This window comes from Crocuta crocuta, unplaced genomic scaffold (genome assembly GCF_008692635.1).
Source record: "Crocuta crocuta isolate KB4526 unplaced genomic scaffold, BGI_CrCroc_1.0 scaffold25, whole genome shotgun sequence".
Lineage (NCBI taxonomy): Eukaryota > Metazoa > Chordata > Mammalia > Carnivora > Hyaenidae > Crocuta > Crocuta crocuta.
The window spans coordinates 21,292,842-21,315,885 of NW_027532015.1; the positions used below are offsets into that span (position 1 = coordinate 21,292,842).

Below are 23,044 nucleotides of genomic sequence, written 5' to 3' on the forward strand. Positions count from 1 at the left end.
TGTGATTACTTTCCTATCTGAAATTAATTGAGGGCTATGTTTTTAATTGTTTTAATCTACACAGCTATTTTTAAAGATAATTGATAATTATAGTACTGGATGATTTAACATTTTTAATTAATATGCACAAAACATTTCATAATTGTGAGCACATTATTTTATAGAATCTAGGTAACTATCTCAGTGGTAGATAGCTCTATTATTCAATTATTCACATTAAAAAACACAGCAAGAATAAGTAGGTAAACACAAATCTGAGTTCCCTAACTACAAATTCCATTTTTCCATTTTTTTCTTTTTGTTTGCTTTTGTTGTTTACATAGAGTATCTTTTATAATATTTTTGTTACTTTTCTTACTTGATATTCCTAGACCTTGAATCTTACAATGAAACTTGCTAGACGTTTAGGTAATGTAAAAGTCTGCTTTTCACTAACTTCATCACTTAGTAATATAGACATGAATAGGGATATTTGCTCAGAAAGCTGATACAGTACTTTTGTAGATGCTTTTAAAAATAAGAAATCTGTTTTTAAATATAAACTCATAACGCTTCACTTTTGAGTCATGAAGAGAAGCTGAAATTCAATATCCTATTTTTATATATTTAAATTTATATGTAGTGTTTACTGAACTTGAGTACTTTCAAAAAGCTTATTTATATGTTGCATTTTACTGCACTATTTTAAAGGCTCTTGCACAATGAAGTTATAAATAATAGATGTGCCTCCCAACCCCCACTCTGCCTTCTGCAAAAGATGATAAAAGGAACATATTTATTTACATTGATTTTTTTCCCTCTGTTAGATACACTGTCAGAAAAGATTAAATTTCACTTCAAAATTACTCAGTCTTCCTTAGTGTATATTTTCAAGTCATGCCAAAATTATAATTAAACATGATTTTTTAAACAAGCAAAGAATCTACACATTGCAGAAAAATCATGATTACCTCTGCATAAGATAATTTACAATATGCTGAAATATAATGCAAGGTAAAATTGTTTTAGGTTTGGAAAGTACAGGGCACTAAAACATCCAACATGTGTTGTACAGGGATAATCAAACTTAAAAAGTTACTTTTGTGATTATGGAGTGGTGAGGTGTGGGTAAGTTAAGTAATGAGAAGAAAATATATATGAGGGGTATTCATGAACTGTAAAAAGTGGTGCCGTTCAATATTCAGTGTGCTGGTTCAGCAATTTGTAACTCATGGCAATAGTCAGACCTTTTAGAAGTAAGTGCATCATTCTAGAACTAAGTGCTGTGTCTTACCATCTTATTTTCCTTCTACAATTCTATTTCCGTCTTCACCTCCAGTCATATAGTAGATATTCTGTTAGTGTGAATTTGCTTTATGGACATAGAGCTGAATTAGTAATAATGTCCTGGTTGCGTAGCCGCCTATAAATGCCACATAAACCAGTGAATGTGGTGAGGAATAGGTAGTAGGAAACACAATGATTACTCATAGGATCTGGACTGATCACGTATGTCATAATCCACACATTCCAGCTTAACACTGGAAATCAGCCTTTCTGTGAGCTCTTAAAAGGGATGTCATCACTGTTTTTTATTTCTGATATTCTGTTTGTTTATAAAAGAAAAGAAAACAGTGTATACAATCAGTTTTCCCCTACAGTAGTGTTTTTTTAAACTATACCTTGTGACTCATTAAGGAAACACAAAGTTAAATGATTTGAATGGGCAAAATGGTCCACAGAACAGTAACATTCACATCACCTAAGACCTTGTTAGAATTATTCTTTCTCAACTCTGCCCTAGACCTACTGGGTCAGAATCTGTACTTCCATAATATCACCAGCTAATTCTATTCATATTAAAGTATCAGATATATTGTAATGTGTATGTGCATATGCATGTGCGTGTACTGAGTTGTGATATAAAATATACTTCTAAGTGTGGGTTGTGGTCAACAATGATTCCAAGACCCTGCATTCCTACAGTAGTTCCCCAGTGCCAATTATAATAGCAGTACAGATACCTAAAGTGACAAAACTAATTAGTCTTTGAAAATATGATTATGAACTAAGCATTATAGTCTCCATTTTATAAGTGAGAAAGTGAAGGTTTAAAAATGTTAAAAGTTTGATAAATGTTACATATCTAATAAGGGACAGAGTTTGGATTTGAACCAAGGAAGGTTATGTTAGTTTGGTAACAACCACTCCTACAGACCATTTAAAGATATCTTGTTAAATTATTTAACAATTAAGTAATTAACAGTAAAAATATCATTTACAGGCCACAATATGATTCCTCATAACTTACTCTTCGTGTGACAATTGGGTCAATTTCTCTCGGGTCTTTGTGAGCGAACATCATCAAGTCAGCATTCAGGGTGCGGATTCTCTGAAATCTCAGGCGAATATATCGAGCGGAGGTGAATTCCAGTAGTTCAGGAGAAGGGTCATCAGCACTTGGTCTCCCGTTGATCAAAGAGATGTGTATCTACACCATATGGGGAATGATTTAACAAGGAAAGTTACCAAAAATAAAATGTCTGGCTTTTTCTGATTTTTCTTGGAAGAATAAAGTTAAGTTTCACTTCTCCCTATAAGGCAGACTCAGGTTCATATTAACTCCCTGGAATGTAGTGAAGTAAATAAGGAAGTTTACAGACCTTTTGATACATGGATAAGCAATTCACTTGTTTATATTTTAAGTGTTCTCTAAATGTCGTGATTCCCCATTTTCTTTTGTTCCAAGGCATGGCATCTACTTGATTTTCCTAGGATTTCACTACAATCCTAAGTCAGTCATTCTTTTTCTGAAAATTATTATGTGCTAAAATTATACCAGAATCTGGTATACAGTGGGAAATCAGAAAACTTGATTTAAAAAAACTTATAAAATATCGGATAAAACAGGAACCCATCAGGAACTTAAAGTAATTCTAAAATTGAAACTATCTAATTATACAGCCTTAAAATATATACAGCAAAAACTGACACATTCCAAGGAAACTAGACAAATCTATAGTCTAGATAAATACTAGACAAATCTACAGTCTAGATACAGTGAGATATTCCAATAGGTTGTAATTTTTTGTTATTTGTTTTTTAGAAATTGATAGGTCAAACAGACCAAAAAACTCACCAAAGATTTAACATATTCTATGAAAAATACACTCTATGAAAATACATTAAAACCTGATGAAATAGAGGGGCTCCTGGGTGACTCAGCTGGTTAAGTGTCCAACTTCGGTTCAGGTCATGATCTCACAGTTTGTGGGTTTGAGCCTCGCATTGGGCTCTGTGCTGACAGGTCAGATCCTGGAGCCTGTTTCAGATTCTGTATCTCCCTTTCTCTCTGACCTTCTCCTGCTCTCTCTTTCTCTTTCTCAAGAAAAAATACCATTAAAATTTTTTTCTTAAACAAAACATGGATGGAATGGTACATTTTTTTTGGAAAACAATTTGGTACAATTGACACCAAAAGAAATGAAATCTAATTATGTAAAAAAAAAAATGGAGAGATTAGCAAAGAATGCCTTCTAAAGGTGCATGAAGCCTACATTCTCTCCCTGGGATCTCAGAGCAGAGAATTCTAATCATAGAAAACTGATAAAACCAAAAGTACTCCTATTACAGATAAAGAAATGATTTCCCTAATACCTGAAGAACTCCTGTAAATCAGCAAGAAAGAAAGACCAACAACTAACAAAAAACCACAAAAAATCTAAGGGTTCTATTCAAAGAAAGGGAAATATTAGCGGCTGTTAAGCTTTTGATAAGACAATGAACTCACTCGTAATAACAGAACTGCTAATTTAAAACACAACAGTAAACTTTTCCCATTTTTTCATGTTGTTGAAACCTAAAAATACTTATAATACTCCCTGATGGCAAGACTAAGGAGATACAGGCATTCTCTGACACTTACAGGTGTGAATGTAAAATGGCATGAACCACTATGAAGGTGAATTCAGCAATAACTATCAACATTACAAAAGCCTAGAATTTCGACCTAGAAATTCCACTTCTGAGAAATTCTAGTACATATATTGTATATATTCCTATGGCATTTTTTGTAATTGCAAAAGACTGGGAACAATCTAATTTTCATCAATAACGTATGACTGGTTAAATAAGTTCTACACCTATATAATAAATTATGTGCACCATACAAAGAAATAAGGAAACTCTCAATATACTTAAAGGAAGAAGTACAGTACTTTCACTTTTTCTGTACTTTGTAAATGCATTATTCCCTATGCAATAAATTAAATAGAAATTGTTCAAGAAACTTGAAATTAACTTATAGGTTATGGACAGAAAACATGGGCACGTGCGCACGTGTGCACACACACACACACACACACACACACACACATGCACACGCACTCACAGGAGGCCAGGAAGACAGGAATGTGAGAAGAGTCTGTGCTGGGCTGAGAGCTGGCCCAGAACACAACAGTCCGTACATACACTAGGAAACTTTGGCTTGGGGTCACCCACAGGAATTTTCATCCACTTTTGCAAGATGATAAATCATGTGTGTTAATTATGGTTTTTGACAGGAGAGGCAATGATATGTTTCCATTCCTAACATCCTGCATTTAGATAATCCCCAAGAGCTTTTACAAACTGACTGCCAATAAACTACCAAATCACTAGAAAAATAAATATAGCAAACTCCGAGATGAGAAACTAATTCTGATGCCACAAAGAATAAATTCAAAATGGCTCATGATAAAAATATGAAATGCCCCAGCTATTTGAGTCTACCTTGGATACTGAGGAGAGAATAAATTCACTTAATCAACACATTTGAGGCTGATGGAATGCAAAATCTTCTAAAACACTGAATCTCAAAATACTGAATACTCTCCCTCTAATGTAGGAAATTCTAAAGATTTAAGTAGGTCTTGTATATTCCACAGTTCTGGCGCCTAGCAGGTGAGCCAGCAATACATTTAAAATTAAGCTGTCTGTAGGACTTAAGAATGTTATCAATTAAATGTAAAGAATGAATACATAGATGCATAAAGCAATGAAAATTAGTTTCCCTTGGAGATTTTGGCAGCCAAGAAATCACCAGTGCCCTTGAATCCATGCTTAAATTTGTGTCTTATCAAGCTCTCTTTTCATTGCTTTTAAAAGTGCTACTTGAAATAAAAGAGAAAATCACCACATGTCCAGGATTAAAATTATTAAAGTTTATTTGGTGCTAATGTTATGGGAACCATATTTGTACTGTACATGGAATCAGTAAGTTCCTCACTTAAACACACAGGAACTTTTAAAATAATGGTGCACATGCTCTCATTTAGGTTAATAAACCATATGATAGCAACATAAAGGATTCAGCAAAAGAACACTTCTCCTCACAGCTTTGGTATTTTCATCAAGCCACTCTGCCAAGAGATCTTGGGAGTATAGTTAGTCCCAAGCTGTTTCTGGGACATAAAACCAGCCAGCTGTTTGGCCATGTTGTGTGCAGCTTCCTTCTATCATTTTGCCCCCACTCTCCTTCAAAATAAATCATAATATTAGGTAGGATATTTCCATTGGCGCTTTGCTGTGTAATCCCAAGTCCACTGGAAAGCTTAGCATACTTCCTGATCTCCTGTGGGGCGACAACTAGAGGGTGTCTATCTTCAAAAAGATGAAAAGTGTCAGTCCTTAAGACCACCGCGGCCTTGCTGTGAGGCCGTGGGAAGCCTGTGGCAGTCTGGTGTCTTCTGAAATGATTTCCATTACAGACATGTTGGAGAGTATATGTTCATGCTGTCAGAGGAATTCATGCCAACTGAAAATATCAGCGTGATTAACAGCCGGCTTTCTAGATTTTAAAATTTACTCTTCTTTGAAATTAGTTTGCACAGATAAATAAAAATTAAAAAAAAAAAACTGAGAAATATCTTGGTTTATGACCAAATGTCTAAATCAATATTATACACTACCCATCTAAATAATTCTGTTTCTTTAGTGTAAGCATACTATTGAAATCACATCTCCTTTGCAGATGGATAAGACCTCTGTGCTTCGAAGGTATTTTTGCCTTTATGATTAGAATATAACTTTAAAAAAGGTCTTTTGCAGCAAAAAAACCAATTCCAGTATGGATAATTGTCCCTTATGATTATACTTTTCTATTTATATGACTACATCTGCTTTGGATTTCTGGAAGAACTATACACCTAATATGTTCCTCAATGATACAAGTTTATTGAGTGAATGGGTGGGTGGGAGAATGATTGTGAAAGATGATTAATAATTATCAGAAACTTTGAAATGAGCAGTACTCTTTTCATACATTTTTAAATCCCATGTTCTATTTTTTATTAGAGAGAGAGAGAGAGAGAGGGCAAGCATGGGAGAGGGACAAATGGTGAGAGAGAGAATCTTAAACAAGCTCGACACTCAGCACAGAGCCCAACGTAGGGCTCAATCCTAAAACTATGGGACCATGACCTGACCCAAAATCAAGAGTTGGATACTCAATGGACTATGCCATCTAGGAGCCCCTAAAATCACTTTTTTATTACTAGTCTTTAAATGTGCCAGTGAAGTAGGTACAGCAACTTGAAAGTGAGGTGATCCCAGGAGATAGAACATTAAAATCTATATGTATAGGACGAGATTAGCTGTCTATATGTGTGGGCAAAGAATTTGTATATAAATGGGTGGTTGAGACTTGGGGAATCTCTTTTTTTTTTTTTTTTTAAATGTTTTTTTATTTATTTCTAGGAGAGAGAGAGACAGACAGCGTGAGCAGGGGAGGGTCAGAGAGAGAGGGAGTCACAGACTGAAACAGGCTCCAGGCTCTGAGCTGGCAGTCAGCACAAAGCCCGACGCGGGGCTCGAACCCACGAACCGCGAGATCATGACCTAAGCGAAAGTCGGACGCTTAACCGACTAAGCCACCCAGGCGCCCCGGGAATCTCTTAAATCCAATCATGCTTAATATATTTTAAAGAGGAAGAGTAAGATCGCAATAACTTTGAAAAATGAGCCTAATTACTTTTATTTTATCCTGTGAAGGGGGGGAAGTGTATAGTTGGAGAAAGGGGGTGAGCTGTGTGAAGCTGAGGAAAAGGGGATAGTGCAATAATTTGTCACTGTGTTTCTGGCACAGAGCAAAGGCTCTGGTTCTGACTCCAAGTGATCAATAGAAACCCACATGATCAATCTTCAGTCCTCACCATACTTGATCCCTTTGCAGCATTTAAAACAACTGATTACTGGGGCGCCTGGGTGGCTTAGTCGGTTGGGCGTCCGACTTTCGCTTAGGTCATGATCTCGCGGTTCGNTTCTCAATCTCCCTCACTGCTTCCTACCTTCACTTCTCCCCGACTTTCTAATATTGGAGCACTACAGTGCCCAGTCTTTGGCCATTTCTTCTTTTCTATCCACACTTAGTGATCCCATCAAAACTCACCAGTTTAAATACTATCCCTAATTCTATGTATGATTATATAGTAATTATATATAATTATATGTATGATTCATGAAAGTAAACACATCCTGTGGCAAAACTACATACATGCCTACGTCCGTACATACCATCTATACGGGCGTCTCCCATACCTGTATCTTCAGGCCTCACCTCTCCTCTGAGGGTCAGGATACAGAATCCATCTGCCTTCCTTATATACCGGCATGGCTCCCATATACGAACCTCAAATTTTTATCTCGGACTGATTTCCTGCTCTTCAGTCCCCTAATCTCCCCAACCTCACTAAATAATTTCAGCCTTTCAGCTACCCAGGACCGACAACGTGGAGTCCCGCTTGACTGCTTTTGTTTTCTGTCTTCCGGCATCCAATTTGTCTACAAATCCTCTTAGCTTTACCCTCAAAATACATCCAGCATCCAAGCACTTCTCACCACCTCCCGTAAAGGCTGCTCGGTGTAGTCTTCCATCATCTCCCTCCCTCCGCCTGGAGAGCTTCCCAGAAGGGCTCCCTGCTACCACTCTCACGGCTCTAGAATATATTTGCAACCATAGGAGCTATTTGTTTGGGTTTTTTTGTTGTTGTTGTTTCAGGTTTTTAGTAAATGTGTCCACCGACTTATTCATGGTATCTTCTGAAAACAAAAATCACAAGTTTAATATAAATGATTTAAAATACTGTACACCAGGGGTGCCTGGGCGGCTCAGTCAGCCGACTTCCGCTCAGGTCATGATCTCATAGCTTATGGTTTCAAGACCCTCGTCAGACCCTGTGCTGACAGCTCAGAGCCTGGAGCCTGCTTCAAATTCTGTGTCTTCCTTTCTGTCTCTCTGCTCCTTCTCCACTCACAGTCTACCTCTCTCAAAACATAAATAAACACTAAAAAAAATTAAAATACTGTACACCAAACCTACTCTCACTATGATGTACATTGGTCCCTAATCTCTTTACTTCTGTTGGCTAGATGATCTTCACAGAATATCTGCAAAGAGATTCCTCTTCATCAGATTATGTCCAAGAAGTAAAAGTGGCCAGTAATCCGGGAACTATCTGAAAGAGGGTGAGCCACAGAGAAAGAGGTGCATTCCCAGTGCCAGCCCCATGCTATAATCAGATTCATCACTAACAAACTGCACAAAAGTCATCATTTCCTGAATAGGAGCAAAAGTTCTTAGTCTCTCCTCTTCACTTGGCGCCTCCACAACTATCTTACAAATTCTCTTGAGGTCAGCATCTGTTTCAGGGAGCTCTCTAAAAATTCCTTTGAAAGTATAATTCAACTCCTGTCACTCTTTTTCTTAAAACCTTCCAATTCCTTTCTATTTCGCCATGAATAAAAGCCAAAATCTTTACAATGAACTATGGGATCCCAAATGATCTCAATGCCATTTCCACCCCCGAAACTCTGTCAAAGAAAACAGTAACTTTGAGAGCTCTCTTCCTATTCTTCCTCTATTCACAATGCTCCAGCCAGACTGCCATCTTTGCTAGAACATGCCAGACAGCATTTGACCTCTGGGACTTTGTACTTGGGGTTCCCTTGCCTGGAACATTCTCTTCCCAGATATTACAATGCTCACTTTCTCATCTGTTTCCAAGCTTGCTGAGATGAAGCCTTCGCGGTGACTACCTAATTACAGTGTAAATTTCATCCCCGCATTTGCTCTTCTCACTACCTGACTCCATGTTCTCCATAGTACTTTTCTTCTAACATACCATGAATAGGATTTGCCTATTTACCATGGTAATTATTTGTCTCCCCTCTCTGGATCATAAATCCCAAGAATTCAGGAATTTTTATTTGTTTTGTTCACTGATATAATCCCCAGTAACAGAACAGCATCTAGCAAAACTTGTGTTAAGTAAAAATTTCTGAATAAATGAAACTTAAGTAAATCCTAGTTATTTAGCAAATTCAACTAGCTCTCTACCTAAAAAGCAATTTCATAAAATAGTTAATAATATTTCTGATATTAGATGAGTAAATCTTTGAGTGTACAAATATTTCCACAAAATGAAATTAAAATCAGTAATGCTTTGTATCATGGTCTACCCACGCATTCTGAGTTGTTGATTTAGAGAAAATTAGAAAATTAACAGCTTTGATTCATGATTTTCTTAATCTAAGTCTCCTACATTTATTATTATTGGTTCAACATTAGTTAACTTTATTCTCTATTATAACAAGGTTTCATTTAACAAGCTATTCTCAGTTGGGAAGAAAACATAAATATGTTTTCTGAGTCATGAGATAATATATATGAACTTAAGATCTACTCCACTAAATGTTGTCAGCAGAGCAAGGTGGACCTTTCCCATTGGTTAGTTCTTTCTTTATGCAAATTGTATTCTGGCTGTCTCAGTGTCCAACCTATAAATTTGATGTACTGTTATTTACAAAAGAGTTCATAAAAAACAACAAATTATATTAAAATTATAGAATAGATTCTTTAAACCCTATGGACATGCAAAAACAGTCAATAAGGTTAATTGACAGTGACATAGTACCTTGTTTCAAGAAGAAAATCTTTTTAGCTAAAATGCATAATCATTTTATGGATTGTTTAATTTTATTATATGCAACTGAAGGTTATTAAAAAATAACCTTCCATACCTATCAAAAAGTTTCCTTGCAATTTTTAAAAACACTTTCAAATCAATGCATTATTTTTAAAGACTTAAAAATGTGAACATTTATCAATATATGAAAATTAAAGCCTGGGTAATAAAAACACACTGGATAAACAGTAATGTGATATAATATGTCATTTATAATACCAGTTAATAAAATATCTAAATATTTCATACTGGAGATTTTCCTATCAAGAATCTTTAAGGCCTTAATGAAGAAATGAGGGATTATGGACTCAACATTTTCCAGCCCCTTTTTCCTAGTTATATCAAACACAGTTTATTGAAGTCCAATTTCCTTTACCCCATATTTTTGGTTCAACTAGTAGCTGGAAATTAATGATTATTTTTATTAAATCAAACATTGCTCATTTTACATCCAGAAAATGAAGTACTTTGAAGGCTTAAAACACATGCTTACAAAGCACCTCTGGTCCACCTCTTCACATTTCAATATTTCTCATTCACTCATTTAGCCAATCATTCATGCAAAAATATTTATTGGCTACCTACTATATTCCAAATCACTGAGTCATTTTCACTTCCCATTTTGTGCCCTGGTCTATCTCATCTCTGAGCTCCTTTTCCAAGCACCTTGTCTGTCTACCCACTGCTCCCCGTTTGTACAGATATACTTTATATATCATTCAAGTCTCAGCCCTGATCCCAATTCTTTCCTTCCATAACCACCTCCATATCCTGTCTAGCACCTCCTCTTGTGAATTCCCTGAGTTCCCATGACTCTCACTGCCTGTTTATCTGCTTGTGTTGTATCTGTTAATAGACTGTTAGTTCAATGAGAATGAGAATGTGTCTTATTTCCAATATAGTCCCAGTGCTTAACATAGTGAGTAGTACATAGGTGATCCTCAATAATTATTTGTGGAAGGAATAAATCAATATCTGGGCCAAAATATTAAAGACTATGATAGAACTTCCAATGAGTTAACTCTTTCCACAAACATGTACAAATCATGTATTGTGTATGTCATCTTAAAATTGATTTTGTACATATTTTACCTATATTTTTAAATCCATTTATTGGATGTACATCAAGAATGCTAGTGTCAATTTTGCTTACCACAATTGAATAAATCTCACTAGAACTGCAACAGTTCAAGGGCCTAAAAAGACATAAGAATATCTCTGTAGCCCTAATACTTGGATAAATCAACAGAAAATATTTATTATGGTAGCAGAGCCATTGCTGAAGAGAAAAATAATGAAGTATACTTGTATAAAGGTGTGCTTCCCTTCACTTAGTTTGGAAAGTCCTTAATAAATATCCCACCGTCATTAGAAGTTTACAACCCTAACCAAAACAACTACTCTTCCATGGTTGGTGACCACTGAGCTACTTGAAAAGTAATATCCTAATACATGAAATGTCAGGGACTGTGTGTGACTTTAACTTGCTTAACTAACCTATTTCAATACAGGGAAACATGGGCTTAATGAACCACTTAACAAATACAACTGTATCATTGACTATTCTATTCTTGAGCCTAGTCTTAATGGGTCTTTCATTCTCCTGTAAGACAATATTTTACTTTTGACACCGACTTGGTTCCTACTTGCCCCCGAAACTTAAATTGCTTTTCTCCTCCTCCCCCTCTTCCTCCCCCATCTTGCCTTATAATTCTTGCCTTTCTCATTTGTGGATGAAATCTTTACCTTCTATGAACTATTTAAACAGATTCTTCACTGTTAAAACAGTAGTCATTAATAGATTGCAGCATAATAATAAAATCAGTTCTCTTCCAAGAACACTTGTAATGTTTTTATTTTTCTTCTCTCTTAGTTAAACGAGTTTAAAGATTGTATTCCACAGGTTTGTGTAGCTTCTCTGCTGGTCAAAGAACACCTCTCTGCCTTGTCTATACCTCTCTCATTTTCTATCAGAGTTATTTCTTTTTTCTACCAACAGCACATTTTGTGTGGCAGTGCTGTCTAACTCATGTGGAACTACTCAACACAGAGAAGGACAATGTTTTTTAGAAAAATCAAAAATAGAAGCAAAGTCTCAGCTGGTTTAGGAGTTTCAATTTTCTCAAAGTCTCAAAACTGGTCTGGTCCTTTTTCCTAAAAGCTTCTGGTGGCCTTCTTGCTTTGTACGACTCAAAGCAATCCAACAAAACATTTATTTCTAATCCACTTGTTCAAAAGAAGCTTAGTTAGTTTCATCTGAAATATGCCCAGATGGGTGAACCATAATCCATCATAACTCAATGAAAGATCTTGGTATCATTCCCACTGGTCATGATGTATAAAAAGAACAATGACAACTAAATTCCTAAAATTTTCAAAAAGAGAAAACTATTACCAAGTGCAAATGTAACTCCCCCTACCCTTTTATGTTTGCTTTAAAGGAACCTTGACACACAGTTGCTCTTTGTACCTCTATTCCAAAATTTATAATTATTTTGAAATAATGATTTTTAATTTTTTAAATGTTTTTATTTATTTTGGAGAGAGAGAGAGAGACAGAGCACAATGGGGGAGGGACAGAGAGGGAGACACACAATCTGAAGTAGGCTCTAGACTCTGAGGTGTCAGCACAGAGCCTGATGTGGGGCTCGAACCCACGAAAGCGAGATCATGACCTGAGCTGAAGTCGGGCACTTAACTGACTGAGCCACCAGGTGCCCCTCAAATAATGATTTTTAAAGAGTATTCCAAGTTAAAAATTCTTTACTACTTGTGTTTTTTCCTTTTCCAGCTAAAGTATATAATGTTTGCATGGAAAAAAGAAGAGTTGTCAAAATAGGTTTTCTCGCTCTCTTTTGGGAGCTTCTCATTTAAATTTGATCAAATGTACACGCCATTGCTAAATCTCTGTGCTGTCAAGCTAAGACTATATAGTGATCCAGACATCTGAAATTCATAGCCAGGAAAGAATCTGAGAGGAGTTCCTTCAGAGCAGGCCATGAAGAAATGTCACCAGAAGGAAATTTCTCTCACTCTCCTCTGAAATTTGCTTTGTGCCAAATTTTGGTTTGGGTGTGCCTCTGCCAGAGATAGACTGAGAGAAAAGTTTTTTAGTCATCTCCAACTTCACAGCTAGTTCAGAAACTTCTTTGCAACATATAGTACCTCACACACAGAAACAATAGTTATTATTGTGTACTTACTAGATACCAGACACTCTTGCATGTGACCTAATACTATACTAATGCTCTGTACTAATTCATAGAGTATTAATTTATTTAAAGCTTTTGACAACCCTTTGAGATTGGTCTTGTTATTATATCCTTTTTTAAGTTTATTTGAGATTGAGATAGAGAGAGGGAGTGTGCACACAAGTGGGGGGTGGGGCGGGGGGGAGAGAGAATCCCAAGCAGGTTCCACGCGGTCAGCCTAGAGCCCCATGCAAGGCTCAGTCCCACAAACCATGAGATCATGACCTGAGCCAAAATCAGAGCTGCCGCTTAATTAATTGAGCCACCAAGTCACCCCTATTATCTCCTTTTATAAGAAGAGAAAACAGATATTGGCATTTTAACAATATGGCTAAGTTCGTACAGCTAAGATTTGTTCCAGTTTTGACTTTGCCGATTGAGCTCCTCAGCCCAACAAGACACTACCTCACAGAGTAGAAGTTGTAGAAGCACTTGTTGAATAAAGAAAAGCCAGTCCTCAAGGCACTATTTGCAGACTTCTAGCAACAAGAAGCTCACCTCTGGGGGGAGAACCTTTCCCATGCACCTTCCCTCCATTCTTCTATGTGCCCTACTTGCATTCCAATCCTATCCATGACTGACCCCAGTATTTTAATTCCGCATTCTCTTTATTATCCTGCTCTTACCCCTCTGTAATTATCTATATTGTTTGATTTCCCCAGCACATGGCTTTTCTTTATAAATTTGGGTCAGATTTATACTACTAGTTTTATCCACTCCAGACTTCCTGAGGTAGACTGCGTACTATGCTCCAGGGTACCATTCAGGACTCACCACCAGGGGGAGCCCGGCCTCCCGAGGAGAAGGGACGGGGATGAAATTAGTAAAGTACAAAGGACTGCTAAGCCAAGAATAGTCTCAGACCTGATTAACACCTCCTGGCATTGATCCTTATCAGTAGAGGTTCTCTGGTACACAGATGCATAGCTCAGAACCAGAATATGTCCAAGAGCTGAAGTCTAAAGCATCAGTTACCCAGAAAAGAACTAACAATCCCCAAGGTCTTACTAACATCATAATAAATGAAATGCATTATGACAGGTTTAGTACTTAAGTATTTTACTAAGTAAAAAGCATTCACTGGTTTGCAGAAGAATTAATTTACAGTTTATAGTAAAACCTACTAAGTAGGAAGTACTAAAACCTCAAATTATAGAAAGAAGGGGGAAATAATATGTTAATACCAAAAATAAATATATCTGTGAAACTAACATTGCTTTTCCTTACCGTGGAGAGGTATTAGAGAAAGTCCCAGACAGGAAAAAAAAAAGCCACCAAGGGTACAAATGACCCACATTGGTAGGACAGAACAATCAGTACACTTGAAAGACATATAATAAGAGCACAAAGGAAAACTTAAGCAACATTTTCCTGTTTTGTTCTCAGTCCTCGTGTGGGAACACTTGTTTAAAATTAAAATAAAATCTTGGAGCAGGAAGTCTAAATACGGCGCCAGATCCTGTGTCATTAGATTGGAACAAAACCTAGATGCGTGTTTGAAAAAAAGAAATTGGGAATTCAGTCTCTCTTCCATTCTTATTCTCTTACTCAAGGGCTCCTCAGAGAGCAACTGTGTGTGTGTGTGTGTGTGTGTGTGTGTGTGTGTCTGCGTGTGTGTGTGTGTGTGTCTGTGTTGTAAATATTTAAATGAAACACTGTATAAATACATTAATTTGATTTTTATCCCATTTATATAAAAGCAGCACTTGGGGGCAGCTGTTGATGATTTCAACTAGTTTCATCTTCAGAAAAGTTCTACCTCAAACAACCAGATATGAGAGACTTTAAATTATGGAGTCATACTACTAGTTAGGGAGAAGTTTGTACACAGACATAAGGTTCTCAGGATTGAGCATGTCCCCGCCTAGGGCTCTCTGTGTTTCCATTATCTGTAACATATCTGTACACTAACTGATGTCCCTATGGTGACTCTCCACATGCCTTCATCCTTGGATCCTTGCCTATTCATTCCCTACTCTCACCAAAGTAGGGACAGGCTCATTCTCTGAATGTTCCCTTCTTTGTCAGCTTCCTCTCTTGTCTTATTTGTGCTTATGTTGTAAATTTCTTGTTGTCTCCGTATCCATATCTTTACTTCTCCTTCTCTCTCTTCTATCTTTCTCTCCCTCTCTCTCTAAAACTCTTATCTTGTTTTGTGTCATCTTTAGAGTGGATTTGTACATGGTTGGTCAAATTTCTAGGCTTTGAAGGAAAATCATATGTTCCGTTATCGATTATGGCCTCTAGCCTGGTTTATTTGAAACTACAGGTTTCCCCTTTCCAATCTTAAGATTTTTCAGTGCACAAAGAGTAAAATAATAAATGAGAAAATAAGTTTTTTTAAAGAACAAAACTTTTTCATTCCATAACTGAGGGATTTTTATTTTAGCAGGTTTATGTCTCTGCGTACCAATGAGTCTGTGTGTAAGGTGGTAAGGGTGTCTGTTCATGTCTGCTTTGCTAATTTTGTCTAGGCTAAGCTTGTGCCTGATGCTTTGTATAATTGAGTGGATGTGTGCTTGTGTGCATTTGCAGATAGTTAACCACAGTTTAAGACCATGAGTGTTGGAGACAAGCTGCCTGAGTTCAGATTCTGATTCTGCCACTGACAAATTGTATGAATTTAGGCATCTTAATCTCTGTGTCTCAGTTTCCCGTGTAAAAGGTATAATACCTGCATGTCGTGCTGTTTGCTGAATCAAAAGAGGTAACTCATACAACCTGAACAGACAAATGCCTAGCACACACAAAAAACTGTTGAGTGCTAGTTGTTGTTACTCTTAAGAAAGTCAGAAAAATAATACACATGGTTTTGTGTCTGTCTGCTAAGTAGCATATGCTGCTCTTTACAGAAGTTACCTACTTCCAAGCCGGACAGCCTCAGACACCATAAGTAGTGCTGGCAGAGCTCCCTCCCACAATGGAAAGGTGATTCTGGAAATGCTAAGAAGGTTGGACATCTATGGGAGACAATGCATCAAGAGGGCAGGCCGTGTGCCTGCATTTTGCCTTCTTATCCATACCCAATTTCACACAAGTAACGAATACAAAGAAAGATCAGAGGACTTCCTGGCTCAAATCGCCTCTAGCTCTGTGCTGGGATGTCGCTCTGGGGATGGCCTATATTTCCATCTGCCTTTGGGGCTGACAACAGAGTAGGTGACCAAGTGCCAACACAAGGATTGCAGGAAGAGGAGGCTGTAGAACTGCTGACATGTGGGCAATATTTGGTGAGAAGATGAAGAGAAAAAAGAAATGGATGTGATGTGAGAAGGGACCCTGCAAATCCGACTTCCTGCTGAAAATTTAACTGGAGTCACCAGGTATGAAGCACACAGTGATGCGCACAGAGCATTCAAAGATATTAAAGTTTTTAAAAAGTGCTTCATTGAGAAGGTTTAGCATTAACTTTATCTGCTTATTGAACAACAGTGATAACAAACACGATCCATGTCAACAGCATCCTACGTTCAGGTTCCTCCCATTATTCTGTACAGAGTTGGATCATAATCATTTATTTACTAGGTTTGTAGGATGCTGGCTCTTCACACCCCTGACATTTGCACAGCACCAACAGATCTCTAGGCCCTTCAAAGAAACAGAATGCACCAAGGGACCTCTCCTCCCACACAACCAGAGGATGAAGTTTTCTGTAGATTGACTGAGTACACAGTGTTCTTGTTCCTTTGCTGGATTCACACTAATAACTGACCACAGGAAGCCGCAAGGCCATGCCCTCAAAGAAGCTCAGATACAGCTCGTGATGTCGGTTAGCTGGTGGGGGGTGGGGACATGCTGAAATCCGGGGCCTCATTTTCTGCAGGAATTCATGCAGACTTGTGAATATTAGACACATTAAAACTTGAGAAAAATGAAGAAACTGCTGATACAAGGTCATTGATCATTATCGTAAGTTATTTATCTAAAGTGGATTTTGTTTCACAACATTCCCTTTCTTCTTTCCTCTTGACAAACACAGTGTGAATGAAAGGTAAAGGGAATAAAACATTTAATCAATCATCCAGGGGCCAGGGCTGAATTGCTTTCTGTTATACATTTGCTGCCAAGTTCACAGAATCAGGTTTGTTTTCAATTATTTGTAATATGCTTTCCCAGAAGAATTTATAATAGGCTGTTTGGGCACTGTTCCCTTTTCTATTAATGACAAAAATACAACTGTTCCTCCTTAGCAAAAAGAAAAGGAGTTAAATTAGCAAAATTGTTATAAATGTTGCTGCTGGGCTTAAGGGTTTTGGGTCTGTTTTCATTCTAAACTGGCTCCAATGAAAAACGGCAAGAAGATGGTTTCATTTCTTCTTCCCCCTCACTGTGTTTATTTCCAAAATAAGAAGCTAACAATCTCTCTCTCTATATATATATACTAATTACACCTATAAAATGTACATACATTTCAGTGTATGTCATGACTATACATGGTACCTTTGTGGTTGTTTTGGCTATGAATGTGGTTCCTGAAAAAAAAAAAGGTACAGTGTAAGACCAGTGAGTATTCATGGGCCAGAATGTAATGCTTCCAATCTCTCCACTTCTAGAATGACCTTCTCTCTTTCATCTCAGCCTTCCCTGCCCTGTAACTTTTCCCTTGGCCTCCCATATTCCACCACTATCACCATCTTGGGTATCTTTAACTCTGATAAGCTGCGAATGAAAGTCATAGACTCATTGATAGGAGATGCCATTCCTTATATGAAGTCTGGGTATGGCAGTCTTTTGAGAAACACAAGTAAGATTCTCTGAATTCCTATTTATGTACATCCTCCTGGGAAGGCAATGTATAGACTTTTCTAATTCTGATCATCTCACTCCATAGGGTGGGGTCAGAGACCACAGGGCCATGCTTCAGAGCCCTTTTATTCACAGTGTACTGGAGTACATCCCTAAAAAGCTGGTTTTGAAAAAACTCTTGGGCCCATGACTGGTGTTAGTATGGAATGGGTTCATTTTTAGGTTTTTCTGAAAATCTGATTAACATCCATCCCCTTCTTTAACTTCATTTCTGATAATTCACCTTCTTTTCTGTTTCTTACCCTTCCTTCCCTAACATCATTAAGCTCTTGCACGGCTATATCTCATGATCTTCCTATCCTCTGGTAATGTGCTTTAGCTGAAATAATCCTTCCTCTTTTAACTGCTGTATCTGTACCCCTGTTTCTTTAAAATCCCTTTACTGAGCCTCCAAAGTATGTTATTTTTTAAAAAATTAAAACTTTAAGTTATTCTCAATTCTAATTAACCACGTTGTATATACTTGGATCTCTTCTGTCACATTTATCTATTCCTATTTCCTTCCAGTGGTATATTTAACAAACAACGTGATGGTACCAATAAAGAGAAAGGGAAACATTCTCTTAAGACATAAACATCATATCAAATTACATAATCTGTAGAGAAGCACACGTACCCCACCAACGATCTTGTTTCTTCTTCAAGTAAAACATAAGTAGGTCAACAAACTAGTGAGCAACTTAAAAATAAGCAACCCAGAATTTATACCTCTAAATGAGTGCTGTCCTTTTACAATAATTATCTTGAAGTGTACTACTTAGAACAATATTACCTTTTCCCTGATCATTTTAATACTTCTCGTTCTTTTCATTAGTCCTGATAATTTCCTGTAAATGGCAGGAGGAAGGCTATTTCCAAATCAGAGATTATTGAAGAAAAAGAAACTAGGTCACAAATATTAAAAGCCAGAATAGAAATAGAAATGCAAGCTGGAAATAGAATAGGACGCAGATCACAGAGCTTGCCCGCAAGTTTCCTCCACTACCCAGAATTCCCAAGCTCTTATCCGATGCAGCAGATCTTAGGAATCAACCACAGGGAAATATTAAGGATCTAAAAAGGGAACTAGCAACCAGAGATAGTTTTCCTGAGAAATCTTTTCCCTCATTATAAAATCAAATCCTTGCAGCCCACTGAAGACAAACAACGATTCACCATGGGAAGGATTTTACTATGTCTGTGTCACTTACACAAAAAGATGTAGAGTCAAAACACAAAAACAAACCTGCTGAAAAGATGCAATATGCTTGAAACTGAAGTCTAATAAATAATTCTGACTGCTGCTGTTTTTAATCATTAATAGCATTACAATGCAACAGGTGATATCAATTTCAACACATTATCATTTCAGTGTAAAATCTCAAATTTATAAAGTAGCATACTCTATCTTTACATATCACTGAGTAGATTATGTTAATAAACTGTGTTTCTCTTAAATTTGAGAAGCAGGAGAACAATTATGGGTCATCTACAATGTCCTTCCAGCTTGTGAAATAGGTTGTGTTTGTATTTCAATGAACATCTGTTTGACAAATTGAAATGCTAATTATGATTTATCATTTCCGTGACATCAAATATCCACATAGTAATAAACACTGATGACTAACTATGTTTTTCAGTTCCACCCAGATGTTTGGCCTCTCATAGGACACCACCTTAGTTTTACATGAAAATAAAGTATTTCTTGAGTGAATAGGAGTGAAGTGGTGGGCACTTCATTTTCTTCTCAGTAAGGAAAATTCAACTGGCAAGTCTTTTATGATATCATGAATGAAACTATGTAAAGATAAATGTCTTTCAAAGTTTTACTAATACAACTAAAAGCCAGAATTAAAATCTAAGTATATAATCAATATTGTAAATGGTCTTCAGAGAAAGTCTCTTAAGTTCAGAGTTTATCCTTCAGATCTTACTTCCAGAATGTACCACTGTGATATATTCTGATATGACAATTTGGAATATGAATCTTGAAGGACATAAAACAGTGTACACTAATGTGTTTGCTTTTGTTTAATGTATACCAAGGCTTGGGCTTCCCTATGCCCTGCCCAGAAAGCCCTGGTCAAGTTCTTCTCTATAGGTCTGAAGCCCCTTCTCCTGAAACCATTTTTTTCCTTTTCGTAGGAAGCAAAATGGAATTAGCAAATAGTAAGTTGCTTATTATATAAATCACACCTAGGTCTGAGTGCACCTTTCCCAAGAGATTATTTTCACATCTGGCAACAAAGAGAATATGTTACACTTGCAATGTTCTTGCAAGAATTCTCTGTCCAAGACTGTGTGTTTGCTCTTTGATGTTAGTAGTGTTACCTCATCTCTCTGACCTCTACAGGTTGAAGTGCCTCGGGGCTCAGTTCTAGGGCTGTTTCCCTTCTTGGTCCTCATGTACCTCCCGGGTGATCTCATGCAGTCTCATGGCTCTAAATTCCCAAATTCATATCTTAAAGCAGTATTTCTCATCTGAACTCTAGACTACTATCTATATGTTGTGCTTTTACCCTCACTATAATGTCTAACAGACATTTTCAGCTTAACGTAATTTAAGCAGTAACTCTTGTTCCTCCCTGACGAAACTTGCTACACCCACAGTCTTCCCCAAATTCACTTACTGGCAACTTAATCCTTCCAGTTGCTGAGGCCAAAAAAGGCCAACTCATCCTTTGCTCATTCTCTCACACCTCACGGAAAATCCATCAGCAAATCCTTCTGGCAGATACAATTGGTCAGGAAATCCTATTGGCGCTACTTCTAAAGTCTATCTTCTATTCGGAGACCTCTCACCTTCACTAAGTGCTGCAAAGGCCTCTTCACTGCATTCCTCCTCCCCTCCTACTCTCTAACATCAGCCCAAGGTGTCTGGGAGAGGGAGGGAAGGGCAGGAACGGGAAATGACTGCTAATGCATATGGGGTTTCTTTGGAGGATGTTGAAAAGGCTCTAAAATTAGATCGCAATGCTGCTTGCACAACTCTGAATATATTAAATGCTCTTGAACTGTACACTTAAGATTTTTGAATTTTGTGGTATGTGAAATATATCTAAATAAAATCATTTAAAGAAAAGACTATGAAGGGTCTGAAACTTTACCTTATTTGCAAGATAACAATATAGCCTGACGTACCGGCATGGATACTGGCAAAACATTCAAGACTCCGACAACAGGGCCAAATGACTGTATTACTCACAGCACATGAGGCGTTAGCATATTTGGTGCCAGTCTCTGAACCTCACTTCCCACAGAGAGCTAAAACGAGCACCCATTGATATATACACTCTAGTGAGTTGTGGAGGAACCCCCGATGTAAAGAAACCAAATCTTTTATTTGGGCCAGTAAGTACACTCACCGCCTGCACTAGAGGGGGGCACTATCTATATCTTCTAAGGCTGTAAGCAAACCTGCCCTTTGATTCACACGGAGACACTAATTTTACTTTCTAAGGCTGTTCATTCTATAAATAACCCTGAGAAGATAGTCTAGAACAAAGATGATCAACGCCTCTGGCTTCATAATTGATAATCCACTTGCCGAGGTTTGTCATCTGACCATGTCAGGTTTGTCATCTGACAATTCGGGCCCAAGCTTTTGGATCTCTACTATTAACCAAAATATAAGGATCATTTCAAGAAACACCACACGAATTAGATGGCTTTAAGCTGTCATGATTTTTAAATAGGCACTTACATGCTGATTTTATCATTTAGGTTTATGTCACTTAATTATAATTATTAGGAACCTATTACTATTCTTCTTATTTGCACATGAGGAAACAGGCTCAGAGAAGTTAATGAACTTGCCCAAGAGCAAACAAGTAGAAAGTGTAGAGACCAGGATTCAAGTCCACCAATGAAGGCATGTGATAGAGCTCTGTGGATGCCGGTGCATGCCCACCAAGGAAAAGTACTCTGCCAGGGATAACTGGTCTGTACAAGTCCTGTCCAGTAGACCCAGAGCTCATTCAATCCTCATAAAAATACAAGTTACAAATGTTCACATAAGGACCATTTGGAAAATCTCTGGTGGTAAACTTTATATATAATCCTGCTTCCCACTGTTCAGTCTAGTGCTATAGAGCCTCCCACAGATTTCCAAAGGCGTGAGGCCAAGAATAGTATGAAGGCATTCTGGGTTCTATTTTCCTGAATTTTCACTTTGGACCACCAGAATGAATAAAGCCGTGTTTGTGATAATGAGCACATTCACACGCTGAAGCTTCCCAGAATGAAATCCAGAAACTTGGATGAAATGGCATCAATTCTGATATCTTTTTTCAAACGCTCTATTTTGAATGTTGATTGCACAAATGTGACCAAAAACTGGATTTCCTTCTGTTAATCATTTATAAGTTATCGGTTGATACAATGAAAGATTTACATAGATTTAAGCCTACAGTTCCTGAAAGATATTTACTTACGTGTTCAGGTAGAAATTAATTGGTTTAGGGAACTTGTAAGTTCTGCTTATTATAGTTTCTGAGGAACGACTAAAATAGCATTTAGTGATCTTTTTTCACATAATTTTAAAGGCTGACCGTATTTTGCAATAACCATCCTCATAATGAGTAATAATCACAAATTTGATTTTTTCATGCTGGTTTAAGCAGTGAGGCAGCAAATAAGATACCTTTCCTTTATGTCCACTGAAGCGATTACCTCAGGAAAGATTTGAGATTTCAGGCAACTCATAAATCTTTAATAGCTCAATGCCTCAGAAAATTGACTCTGGTTAATTTTAATTATAATTTCAAAATATGTTATTTACAATTTGCTACTGCCTTATAATTTCTTTGATCCACAGAGCCTTTTCCAAAGTGTGTAGAGGCTCTGATATAATTTTCTTAAAACCCATGTATAAATGGTATTTATTAGGGATTCTAATCTAATCTAGAGCTTCACCAAGATGATTTAACTTCCTTGAAAGCACACAATTTCCAGATGTGAGGCTGTTTGTTAATATCTCCTCCCAGAGCTCCCAGCTTTTACACCAGGCGTCCTGAGGCCCTGCTAGGT

At 37.2% G+C, this 23,044-nt stretch overlaps 1 protein-coding gene across 1 annotated transcript in view; it reads right to left on the bottom strand.

Annotated features, from left to right (window-relative positions):
• LAMA2 (laminin subunit alpha 2) overlaps positions 1–23,044 on the bottom strand; it is a 500,973-nt gene that overhangs the window by 355,790 nt on the left and 122,139 nt on the right. Inside the window, exon 5 of the mRNA XM_077775991.1 lies at positions 2,291–2,470. Coding sequence (XP_077632117.1) covers positions 2,291–2,470 — 180 coding nt within the window. The remainder of the gene's footprint in view (positions 1–2,290; positions 2,471–23,044) is intronic.